Below are 13184 nucleotides of genomic sequence, written 5' to 3' on the forward strand. Positions count from 1 at the left end.
AGTGTAAGGAGGAGGAGGGGCTTTATTGTAAATCTTCTGAGCTTTCAAGCTTGGTTTTCTCTTATTGCTGAGGGCCAGCAGAAACACCTTGTTCTGATTATGTATGTGTGTATGTGTGTGTGTGTGTGTGTGTGTGTCTGTTCATGTCAGTGTGATAGTACTGGTTTTGTTGTCACGTCCCTCTAGCAATTGCTGGAAATATTCATCCATGACCAAAGAAAGGACAGGGTCCAACTCTCTACAGTTTACATCATCTCGAGGTCTGTCTATGAAAGATGATCTGCCCTCATTCACCTCGCAGATGGAGAAAAATAGGAGCATTTTATCCTTATGAAGGATATGTGATTGTATTTCATAATGACTATAATTACTGCTTGAGTCCAACTTCATATCAGCTCTGCAACTGGGTCAGAGTAGAGTAGGGTCCTATCATATAGCAGTGTCTTTCAGTTTACATTTTAATTTTAGTTTAAGTTTTAGTCATTTTGTCTGGGCAGTGCTCTGACATACATTAAAATGCGGTTGCTGTTTCAGTTTTTTTTTTGTTGCTGTTTTACGTTTTCATTTGTTTTTAATTTCAGTTTCAGTTATTTTAGTAGTACAACTTAACGTGATTTCAGTTAGTTGCCAAGGCAACATTTGTAAAAGGGGAAAAAACTATTTTTTGCACCTAAAATAAAGAGAAAAAAAATATTTTAAAAGTTTAAAATATTGAACCTTCAGCTGAACAGTTGAGTGATGCATTTGTTATGAAGCAACAACCCAGTCTCATTGGAATTATGCAGAATTATTGCAAAAATGAAATAACTTTCAGAGTGAATGTAAGTTTGATTATGTTTCACTTCATTATTGGTCCTAAAATTAGACTCAACAAAGCTAGCCGTATGGAGTGTATGCATCTCTGGCCTTTGATTTTGACATCTCACACACCACAGGGCATGACCTACGTGTGTTATTTGCTGAAGCATGTAGCATGTACTAACATCAAAACCATGTGTAGTCTCACTGTCTAACTCTGGGAAACTATATTTACTTTCAGGAAACCAAAATGTTCCATTACTAACATAGTTTACTGTCAGGGGTCCGGGCCCTGTGTTTCTCCCTCTCGCCAATAGAGGTCGCCGTCTCCCTTCCTTCTGGACTCAATTCCCTGGACTCCACTCACCTGTCACTCATTACACCCTCAGTTGTCCCCCATTGTCTGCGCATGGGGTTTGTTTTGTTATTTGTGCCATGTGCTCATGTCTATTCTCTCACTCCTCCCGTCTTGTTACCTCATCATTGATTCATTTGCCCCAGCTGTTTTCCTGATTGCCTTTCCCTATTTAGGCTCCCTGTGTTTTCTGTTCTGGGCTTGTTCGTCTCACATATGTACCTGTTTATGCCTGTGATCGACTTCTACCCTGTGCCAAGTTTGTCCTGTTTTTAGTAGTTGTTACTCTGGCTTTTTCCCCTTTGGGGTGGCTTCATTTGTGTTTTTGTTTATTTTGTGATTTATAAATAAAATAAACACCATTTGCCAGTATTTGAGTCTTCGTCTCTCCCCACCTGTGACCGTTTACCACTGTCTCAGCACTCCTTATTATGTCCAGTACTAGAAAACAGTGCCTGATTGATCAAATGATCATACTGAACACTGAAAAATTCTGTCATGTACAGGCAAGTGTCAAATCTCCCAATTACGGCAGAAACACCTACAATCAACAGCAAAGCCCTAACATCATTAGCGTTTGTTAATACCACTTAATTTGATATTTTGTGTAACACCACGAGATTCATATAGTTTTAAATATGACTTGGGTACTACCTGAGGAAACACGTCTTTCACTATTGTAAGTGAATGTTGTTTAATAGAGAAACAAATTATGCATTTTTAAAAATGGAACTTCTAGTGAATTATAGCTATTAAACTTGGACCTCATTATTGAAAAACAAATTCAAGCACCAAAAGCAGCCCACACTCTATATGTTCTCATTCATTAAAAAATAGGCTACATGATTGCAATAAAAAAAAAAATCACATTTTTAAGTGCCATTGTTTAAAATTTGCTTTATTGACTGACGTTTCAGAGATGTTCAGTTGTGCTTTCAAATGTTATGCCATATTGTATTTATGTAATTTCACAGTATATCCACCTCCAAAATTATTACACCTATGTGCAGGAAGAAGCCCTTTTAGTAGTGAGTGATATTCATTTTATTTGCTGGGCTGTTTCTGATTTGTAAGAGTATTACTGGATAATATTGTTTAATTTATGTAAATTATTTTAGCCTACTATAGGATTATGACGTGCACGTTGTGTTTGTTTATTTTTATTTCACAAGTGTGAGTTTATTTCAGAAAGTGTGCATCTTTTTAGCTGTTTATAGCCTATAACCAGCGGGGGGTCGTGGGGAGTATGGGGGGCCCTGCAGCTGCATTAGCCCAGGGCCCTGAAAGGCTTAACGCGGCACTGCCTATACAATAGGCTGTTTGGTTTCAAATGGATGAAGAACAGGCTACTAGACTATAGCAAAGCCACTTTAAGACAAGTCATGTCACTTGGCGACCATCTTTGAAACACCTCTCGGGCATCCAAGAGCAGCTCCTATCACTTTGTATGGGAAAACATCAAATTCTCCAAAACTGTTCACTAAGTTTACGATTAAATTGGACAAAAACTGTCATAAATGTTGTTTCTTTTGCTTATTTCTCAGGCTGGATCAGCCAGTGCGCATGCGCGTATACATTCACTATATTTGTTTTAAAAGGTGCTGTATAAACTACTATTAAAATATAGAAAATAAAATAGTCCTGTCACATTGGATGCCGGATGATTCCATAGTTTGTAGCGACTCCTTGTGGATACATTCATTAATGCAGCTAGATCTTCTCAGTGCCTAAGTACATTTATTTTAGACTTTTTTTCTTTTCTTTTTTTACTTGGAAAATATTTTGGTGAATTTATTGAATTATTTCATTGTTTATTTATTGTGCTGATAACAATGTCTGTGACCTGAAAGTGATTAGTCCAATTATAAACAGCTAAAGTGGTGCACAGGATTCTGATGTTGATGCTCATGCGAGGAATCAGCTGAATTAATGGTGCATGTAAGAACATGTAGCTCATAATGTCCTGTGACTTTCACCAGGTCTGCTGTTCATTTTATGAGACTAGAGGCTTTGTAGGCCCACTCCATGATCTTAAAGAACAGGTGGTTTCTGTTTTTAGCTGAAGTGAACAAGCAGACAAAGGAGATAAAGAATCTCCAGTAAGGGTGTAAGTGTTTACTCCTTTTTATTAAAAAATATATATTACTTGAGCATGCACAATGGGTCATTTTACAGCAAGTTAAAATGGGCTGTTGGTCAGTAACAGGGATAAGGCCGCTCAAGCACTTCCAGTGGCTTCAGCACATTCTGGGCAATTCTAGTAAACAAACATTTTATTTTATTACTAAAAAATTTGTTACACACTATCAAAAGATTAAACTGACATACTAATACACATATATAAATGATCAAACATACAGTAGTATAAATAGTATAAATATACTGTACAATATAAAAAAGTTAACATTTTAAGAAGAACTCAAGCCTTCTAGTTTTATTTCATTTGAAACTGCTACAACAGCTTACTTGGTTCATTTTGAGTCATGAACTATTCAATAAGATATTAACAGGAGACTCTGAATGCATAACTGAATCAGTTAGTTGTTGCCTCGAAATTCATAATGAGGAATTAATTGTTTAGGGTGATTTGTAAAACTATTCAGCAAGTTCATTGAAAAGATTCTGCCAACTTTTGAAGTAAATGCTTGAAATGGTGTGGAAAGTAAGCACCCATGGTTTGGAAAAGTGGGAAATCATTTTAAATTAGCCTACTGGATAATAGCAGCACTGGAATCGTAATGAAATTAGGAAAATGTTGGGTAAAGAGTTTACTAAACTAAAGCTTTGCTCATTTTTTTTTTTTTTTTTTTTTTTGCTTTTTCAGCATTTTTTAATTCCTACCCACAACAGGATCAGCTGTCAATTTGCAGACTGATGTGAAATCATGCTCAACATTTTCTTTTATTATCTTTTATCTTATATGGGCTGTAAAAGACACAAGGGTGAGTAGGCTAAACCATGGCAATATTTTAATTTGGTGGGGGGTGGACTATCCATCCCTAAACATTGCTGCTCCATTTAAGTGAATAGCATGCGTTATCTTGCAGATTAAAAAGGGGCTTTATTCATTCATTTAATTCAAATATTCATTCATTCATATTCAAATACCCTGTTTTTATGAAATTTGTTAAACTAGTAGTACAATCTAGATAGGGTGGGCTATCTTTCTTTAAACACCTTTAATACATGAATACATAATAACTACATTAGTTAATTTCTGGTAAGTGTGGAGTGCTGGAGTTTACTGCACATGGCTCTCTCAGGCTGAAGTGACCTAATCCAACACTGGCATGTTCTAGACGGCGCTGTGTTTTTTGGACCGCAGCTCAGCTGATCGTGACGCACCGCGTTCGCAGCAGAGGGCGAGGGACAGACACATATAGAAGCTGGGTGTCGGTTTCACGCTGAAGCAATGAAGCCGGGCGTTCCAGCGATAAACGGGTGATTCTGACGGAATTCCGTGCTCACGCGGACGTTAAAAGCGCGTCAGTTCCTGTGGTGTCCGCGTCTCGGGACGGAGTCGGGACGCACCAGCGCTTCACCGAGATATCTCAGCCGTGTTTACAGAAGCACGGCTCCTCCTGGCTGGACACACTACTAAAAAAGGTAAAAGTTGTTATAATAGGGCGGCCACAGGGACGGATGTACCTCTAAAATGCTGTATTTATATGGAGTTGTGTGCGTCTCTGAAGATCACGCGTATTTCAGCAGCACCAGCTGTCAGTGGCCATATGGCCCACGCAAATCGCTTTTCAACTTCGGGCTTGAAATAACATCACATTGCGTCCGGTTTCCAGAGAGTTCCAGACATGGGCAGGCCAGACTCCAGGGGAATACCAACCAGTCTATATTCAGTCAATGAATCCACTTTGTGATGAACTCTTATAATAAGTTCATCAGTCTAATAAGTCTTTCATAGCACTGCGTTTGAGCACGAGCAGTAATCCAGCTACTAGAATTTCTGCCACTGAAGAGCCTGGAAGATGTTGAAATAAATCCTTAATAATTATCTGATACATTATGTTTGATGTCATGGGGTTTGATTTGAATGCTCACAGATGCATGATTGACATGTAACAACAGTTCTGAAAATCATAAGGGTTTCAGAGACACTTCTTGACACATTTTGATGATTGAATCGTTGCTCTTTCACACAGGTGGACTGAGCTGAAGGCCGCAATGGTGGATTACTATGATGTTCTGGGAGTGTCACGAAATGCTTCTCCAGATGACATCAAGAAAGCGTAAGTTAAAACTGCCTTCACTTACCAGCAGCTTGCAGTATGCGGTGGCCATGGCATTGTTGTTATTGAATGTTACTAAGTTTGTCTCTAACTGATGTAGCGAAGACTCAAGTATATTGACGCTTACTGTTTACCTTTATAAAGTATTCATCAATAGTGAAATACACTCCCGTTCAGAAGCTGTTGCTTAGCAAGTTTGCATTCATTTTATGAAAACAGTAATGTAAATATTATTACAAAAAGATAATTGTGAATTTTGAGTTTATATCTCAAAACTATTTTAATATATTTTAAAATGTAATTTATTCCTGTGATGGTATAATTTTCAGCATCATTACTCCAGTCTTCAGTGTCACATGATCCCTCAGAAATCATTCTAATATGCTGATTTCGAGCCTAAGAAACATTTATTATTATTATTATTATTATGCATTTTAATATTTTGAAAATTAAGTTCATAAACAACGTCATGAATTTTTTTCTGCTTGTTTGCTGTGGTCTGTACACATGCTAATATTTTTAGGAAAGTCATACTTTAATGGATTTTATAGTTTTGCCACTCATTTTTATTTTCTGCTTTTCCTTCAAATGAAGTAGAACGATCAAGCTGATATGCCTGACACATTTTACACATTTTAACTTGACTTGGTGCTCCAACATGTGGAATTCATAATGTTTATGTCAGTCAGTCTAATGTTTATATAGAAGATGGATGCAAGAAAGTGTCATATGTGAATGTGAGATGCCAGTCAAGCTAAGTTTACTTATGTTTATTTATGTTGTGTATACAGTTACAGGAAACTGGCTCTGCGGTGGCACCCTGACAAGAACCCAGACAACAAGGAAGAGGCAGAGAAAAAATTTAAGGAGATAGCAGAGGCCTATGAAGTTCTTTCAGACAGTAGGACACTGGAAATTTGATCTCTACAGCAATTTAATTAATCGCTAAATTACTTGGTAGGAAAGGCTTGCATTTCACTGTTGTTTATTCCTCATTTTCAAGAAAGCAAACGAGATGCTTACGACGGATACGGTAGATCAGACATGCCAAGCTCAGGTGAGGAGAACTTCACACTGCTTAATACCATCTTAGTGTTACATGTGCTTACATGAAGTCTTAATTGTATTTTACATCTGTTTTATAGGCTCTGCTGGTACTTCATATCCTGATGACTTCCCAGGATTCAGCTTCACATTCCGCAGCCCAGATGAGGTGTTTCGAGAGTTCTTCGGAGGGCAGGACCCATTCGCAGACTTCTTTGGTGGGTTCTCAGGGAGATTGTCTGTTGATATGCTGATCTTGAATCTTGCTAATATAACGGTGTGAGTGTTTTCTCTGTGTCCAGAGCAAGGAGCCCGGGGCCCAATAGGGGGTCTCTGCAAATTCCATGAGGCCCAAATACATCGTAGAATTATTTAAATGTAGTTATATTACTAAAAACAAAAATGTACAACATTAAACTGACATTGTATTTTTGAATTTATTTATTTTGATTACAACAGGAGGTGCATATCAGCATAGATGCACTATATTGGCAAAAGTATTGGGTCACCCCCTTCTAATGAACATTTGACAAGTAATTTCTATGAGTACAAATCTTAATATTTAAGCATATAATGATATTCTACGTAATTGTGTGCTTCTAATTTTATAGCAACAGTTTGGACAGGGCCCTTTTCTATTTTAACATGACAGTGCCTCTGTGTATAAGACACGGTTCATAAAGACATGATTGATTGAGTCAGTGTGGAAGAACTTGACTGGTCTGCAGAAACCCAAGTCCTGATCCCAGCTGAACACCTCTGGTGTGACTTTAAATGCAGAACTTGAGCCAAAAACTCATCACCAAACTCTTGTCTCATGTGTGATCTTACATTATTTTCTGTATCACTTCTGTTTCTGTATCACTTCTGGTTCTGGTTGTAAAACGTAGTTTGTAGACCGCAATCTGACGACTTTGTGCAGTGTGTACCCACTAAAGTAAGGGAAAATGTAAGAACCCTAAGTGTAATCGGTGGGTCTCAACCTGTTTTGTCCGAGGCATTAATAGGCCACATGAGACTGTATTTCGTCCCGTTAAAAATTGTAGCCAGCAAGAGGCTTGCTATACAAGTTCTTTGTATGCTGATTTGGAATGACAAAAAGAAAAAGAAGACTTGCCCTGTATTTAATTTCCAGTCAAAACACATTTTCTCACGGGTATCAGTGACGCATTGGCACTTCTCTTAGATCACAAAAATCTGTACTAAAATTGTGCATTGTGTACACAGCATTACACTCTTTAACTACACATTTTCTACACTCTCCCACTTTGCCACTAGATGATTTCCCATTTGGTGGAATGCACAGTGGGTTTCACAGCTCCTCCTCCAGGCTTGGGCCCAGTCGCTTCTTCTCCTTCCCCTCAGCAAATGGTTGGTTTTTAAAATGATTTCATGCTTTTTTTTGTATATAATTATTGCATACGTGTTCAGTCTCCTCCCAGAATAATATTTAATTTAGGTCAACTTTACTGAATATATCTTTATAACACTGATGGAAATTTGGTGAAAAACTCCAAGGCATGTTGTCGATATGAAAAGAATTGTATTTTTTATTTATTAAGAGCTGCATTTTTATTTTTTTTGATCAACAGCTGATTTCACCTCCTTCTCTTCTACAATGGGTGGGATGGGCAGCATGGGAGGAGCAAACTTCAAGTCTGTTTCTACTTCCACCCGCATTGTCAATGGAAAAAGTATTACCACAAAAAAGTCAGTTTGCCTATAGATCCATATGTGTTATAATATGCATATAATATGTAATATGCATACAGAATGTATAATATGCATCCTGCACATTAAACAAGAAAGATGTTTTTGATTAAATAAGTAATGTAAATACAGTTGAAATTAGTAAAAATGGTTTATACTTAAGGCCTGGCTTACAGAAAATCAGAAGAATTCTCTGTTTTGTTTGTTTATGTAGTTCCTATTTATTGATAAACATTTCATTTCTTCCCTCAGGGTCAGAGAAAATGGCCAGGAGCGAACAGAGGTTGAGGAGGATGGGGTTTTGAAAACTGTCCTCATCAATGGTAATTCATTATTTGCTATCATTTAATAATAATATAGGACCAAAAGGCATCTCTATATTTAATGCACATTCTGGTGTGTAATAAAAATTCACCTTATCAACTCAGGATGAATCTGCCCGGGAAAGTTGATGCATTTGGAATACTAATACACATAACCTACCCTTCAAACGTTTGGGGCCAGCAAGACTTTTGTGAAAGAAATTAATACTTTTAATCGAAAATAAATCATTAAATTAGTTTAAAAAAATACAGTAAAGACATAAAAGTATTTTGTTATAATGTAACTACATATTTCGATTTCAAATTAATGTTGTTGTTTTTTTAACTTTCTATTTATCAAAGAATCCTGAAAAAATGTAGCACAGTTTCCACTAAATATAAAGCCACACAACTGTTTTCAACATGATGATAAATGTTTTTTTTATATTGTATTATGCAATTATTTTTTTTAATTCTGGTGCATAGACATATTTTTTTGGTGTCTTTATCCTTTATCTTAGCTTGTTGTCTAATGTCTAAACTTAATCTTGCTTTAAAGGTTTTAAGGACTTTTCTTTTTTATTACAGTGAAAACAAAGGATTTTTTCTCTAATTCTACAAGTTGAACTATTTATGTTTAAACTTTTTCCTGTTTTGGTGATAAGAACTTCTGAAGTAACTCTAAACCACTAATTTGCACAGCCATACCAGAACAATTAATTAAATGAATAATAACACATATTCCTCCAGCTATTTATTTTCCTCAATATTGGCTCATAAATGCAGCTTAGGCTTGCAGGTAGATTTAGCTAACTCATTATATTTCACGCTAGCTTCTTGATTTTCCGTATGCAGATTGCTCATTTTCTGTAGAACCGATCTGACATCGAGCTGTGTTTGTGTGTCCAGGTGTGGAGGATGAGCTGGCCTTAGCTCTGGAACTGAGTCGTAGAGAGCAGTCCAGTCAGCCTCCCAGACAATCCCAGCATCCACTGCTCCGTCCCTCCAACAACAGCTATCCAAACCCCGCTCTACGCTCCTACAGCGCCGCCCCGTTCTACCACTGCCCCGATGCCACTGAAGATGAGGAGGATGAAGACCTGCAGATGGCGCTGGCCTACAGCTTGTCGGAGATGGAGGCCCAGCAGCGGGCAGAGGACGTGATCTCAGGTGCTGGGGAAGGGAGGGGAAAGCAACCAGGTGTTGGGAAGGGTGCCATTCAAAAAAACAAAGATCAGAAAGAAGTACCGGATAATTCAGAACAAAGCACCCCTTCGTCTCCAGAGGATAGACTGAAAGAGCAGGGTCGGGCTAGAGGTTCAGAAAGTGTTGTTGTACAGGATAAGGAGAATGACAAAATGGTAGCCAATGGGACTGATGTGGTAAAAAAGAGGAGGAAGTGTCAGTGCGTGGTCTGTTAGTAAGAACATGGAGAATAATCATGCTTGTGTGTGAAATTAGCAGAGTTACAACCTTATGTTTTCATTTTATGGTTTTTAATCCTTCCTGAAGTTTTTGACTGTGCTTTGACTTACAGCTCTGTCTCTTATGGCATTGCACAAAGATGACTGTTGAAATTGTATTTTCTCACATTGAGGTATGAGTAACAGGTGCCGAAATGTGTTTATTCACCACAAAGTCAGGAAATTTTGAAGGAATTGTTTACAATATTTTCGAACCCCATGCACAGAATGTCCTGCTATCTGACAGATATCACTGAAATGAGTGTCTTGGGATATCATTTGCCAGCATTTACTCTGTAAACAGTGAAAATTGTCACTAGTCACTATTTTAGACAATCAGAAACGCTGTCTGCCTGTGAGTCGCTTGTCATTGCTGGCATCAGGTTGACTGGCTTGTCTTTACAGGGTGCGATTTTCAGATTTTGGAGAGCAGGTATATGGTTAGCAAAATGGTCAAAGACTTCTTGCTGCCAAACAAAGATAAATTCTCTGCATTTACATTTTCATTCAGATAAAATAAATTGCTACTGAGTAAGTTGCTGCACTCTAAACCAGTGTCTCCCTCAGGCTTGGAAAACCTGGATATATGAGGTTACCCTAATTTTAAAAGTGTGATTTCTAGACTTGGAAAAGTAATGTTAATTAAGAAAATCATATAACTCCATGGGATTTAAAAAAAAAAATCATTATCCAGTAAAATCTGAAAAACTGCAAAAGTCATGGGACCTTTGAATATTGTTGTGGGTGGTCCCGGAGTTAGAAAGATTGAGAACCACTGCTCTAAACAGTTTTAATGGCTTTTCTCAGTCTTGCATAGCATTTGAATGGATATCTTGCTGATTAGTTGACGTCTCATTCCCAATGAACCTCCAGCATTGAAGTACTCCTTCATTTGGGTTCACAGTTATTAGTATTGTTCCTTCTAGAAGGGAGATTCTCTGATTCGCGTCTGGATGCGAGTTTACTATGCATTTGTTGAATGTGAAGGGGATTTTATGGGGGGGATTTTGCACAAAAATAGATAATCTGCCTCTGAGGGCTCATGTTGTGATTCGCAATAGTCACTAAGAGAATGTAGATCCAGAATTATTTCAATTGATGAGAATGTGCCAAATTACTGACAGTAACTTGCATCATTAGTTTTATATGTATCAGAATTACTCAGTATTGATATTACATTTGTGCCATTTTTGTTAGAATAGAAATGCTTGGCTATTGTTGCCAATGCTATATCTCACTTGCCAGTTTGTGTTTAAGTTAGCCAAAGCAGCACATTTGACTTTTTTAATTGTTTATGCATTTTGTTCCATAATAACTATCAGCTTTGTGATATAAAATGAACAATCAAAACATCAATACATGAACCTTTGTTTTGCCTAAAAACAAAGTTTGAATGTGATGCTATGTGAATATTAATACAAAAATTATTTTGTCTATGTAAACCGCAATCAGGAAACAAAGTCACTGATTTACAAAAACTGCTATTTACGAAAATGTTATGTGAAACAACATTGTTCTCTCAGAAGTATCCTAATTCACAGGGCATATTCAGTGCTCAGAAAGTGCTATTTAAATGACTAAATTGTTAATAAATGCTGTTTATTAACACATGATGTTTTTGCTAATATGAGGAACAATAAACTGTGCAATGCATTCTGCCCATAAGAATTCATTTTGAATTTTAAGGATAAGTATTTTTGATGGACTACTAATTGTTATCCATTTACTACCAGTTCACCTGCTTAAAACGGCTGATTTTTATAAACTACTGCCTTTAAATCAAATTTTGCTTTGCATTATTTAAATCCCTTTTCACTTGCTGCTACAATCCACTATTCACTACTCAGCATGTAATTCTCAGATTTGTTGTCATTACCAGCACATTCATATCATCATTTCCACTCACATGCAATTCTCATGTGCATTTATTATGTTTATAATTTAGTTTTTTATGGGGTTTTTACCTGACTCATTCTCCCTGCTGTTACAGAGTCCGACTTCCAGGCCTTCACAGGCTGACCTGTGGCTGTGACCCCCTCTTACCCCCCTGAGGTAAAACGTAATGTAGATGACTCTGCAGCTCTTAAGCATAATTTTCAGCTCTTCTCCCCATTCATAGTTCATTAACATTTGTGTATTTGTGAGTTGAGTTTGCTGCTCCTGCTGTAGAGCATGCAGTATTCCAGGAAAATATTGAACTCTACGTGATTCATTTGTGCAGAAAAATACTTAGTATTGTCAAAATAACAAACAATCCTCAGTTTTATCACTTGTGTAGTTTTAATTCACCAACACAACACAAGAAACTGTGAAGCAACACTAATACTGGATTCATTCGTCTGCTCTTAACAGGTGAAGCGTTCCCCGGTGCTCTGCTCTCTCTTTCTGCTTCTCTGTCTCTCTCTGCCTGGCACACCTGCTGCTCAGACCCTTTTCAAAGTTTTATTTGGGGAAAAAAAAAAAAAACCTGGCAACACTACATAAAGGTCAAACATGTACGTGCTAGTACAGTATGTGTGGTTGTGTATGAATGTGTTCTCAGTCTCGGAGAGGGAATACTGGATTGCTTTTTATATATAAATTCTATTTATGGCCTGCACTGATCAAATATATGAGCTAATGTAAAAAAATAAAGTGTCTTAAAGATAAAATTCTTCATTAACATTTTAATAATGAATGATTCAAACCTGTGATGAATGTATAGTTGCACTTGATATGCAGTATTTGAGAATTTAAAATCTTCATAACTTATGATAAAGGTTTATTATTTATTCAGAAGGGTTTCTTGTGTTTTAATTGAAACCTCTGTTTTTTTATATATATATATATATATATCTCATTATTTTGTCGTTTTTTTTTTATACACTACTGTCCAGATGTTTGGGTTGGTATGTTTTTCTCACCAAAATTGCATGTATTTGGTCAAAAATATACTGAAAAGAGTAATATTGTGAAATATTATTACAATTTAAAACAAGTGTTTTCTATGTGAATATATTTTTATTCCTGTGATGCAAAGCTGAATTTTTAGCAACGTTACTCCAGTGTCACATGGTCTTTCAGAAATCCTTTTAATATGCTGATTTGAAGCTCAAGAAACATTCTTTATAATTTTTTATTATTATCAATGTTGAAAACAGTTGTCCTGCTTAATGTTTTGTGGCAACCAAAAATGTTTTTATTCAAGATTTTAGAAAGGGCAATAGAACAGCATTTATTTGAAATAGAAATCTTTTGTAACATCATAAATGTTTACGGACCCCAAACT

The 13184-nt window shown here is 36.7% G+C and overlaps 1 protein-coding gene across 2 annotated transcripts; it reads left to right on the forward strand.

The window, feature by feature from the left end:
* The first annotated feature begins 4491 nt into the window (after window positions 1–4491).
* On the forward strand, window positions 4492–12931 carry LOC306875767 (dnaJ homolog subfamily B member 6-like). 2 transcript variants are annotated; one of them, XM_079426492.1, is made up of 11 exons: window positions 4495–4759; window positions 5311–5397; window positions 6189–6298; window positions 6401–6454; window positions 6543–6659; window positions 7720–7812; window positions 8034–8151; window positions 8404–8474; window positions 9363–9623; window positions 11907–11968; window positions 12269–12931. In XM_079426492.1, the coding sequence occupies exons 2-10, from the start codon at window positions 5333–5335 to the stop codon at window positions 11933–11935; spliced, it is 918 nt and encodes a 305-aa protein (XP_079282618.1). In that variant the 5' UTR covers window positions 4495–4759; window positions 5311–5332; the 3' UTR covers window positions 11936–11968; window positions 12269–12931. The 2 variants fall into 2 exon arrangements, with proteins under 2 accessions (XP_079282617.1, XP_079282618.1); XM_079426491.1 differs by lacking the exons at window positions 11907–11968; window positions 12269–12931 and having other exon boundaries at window positions 4492–4759; window positions 9363–11692.
* The last annotated feature ends 253 nt before the right edge of the window (window positions 12932–13184 follow it).

This window comes from Barbus barbus (genome assembly GCF_936440315.1).
Source record: "Barbus barbus genome assembly, chromosome: 10".
Taxonomy (NCBI): domain Eukaryota; kingdom Metazoa; phylum Chordata; class Actinopteri; order Cypriniformes; family Cyprinidae; genus Barbus; species Barbus barbus.

Bases quoted from the DNA above. Each gene is read 5' to 3' on its own strand.
- LOC306875767 (XM_079426491.1), top strand. From the start codon at position 5,333: ATGGTGGATTACTATGATGTTCTGGGAGTGTCACGAAATGCTTCTCCA. The intron at 6,299-6,400 runs GTAGGACACTGG...CTCATTTTCAAG, and splicing joins CTATGAAGTTCTTTCAGACA to AAAGCAAACGAGATGCTTAC. The intron at 7,813-8,033 runs GTTGGTTTTTAA...TTTGATCAACAG, and splicing joins CTCCTTCCCCTCAGCAAATG to CTGATTTCACCTCCTTCTCT.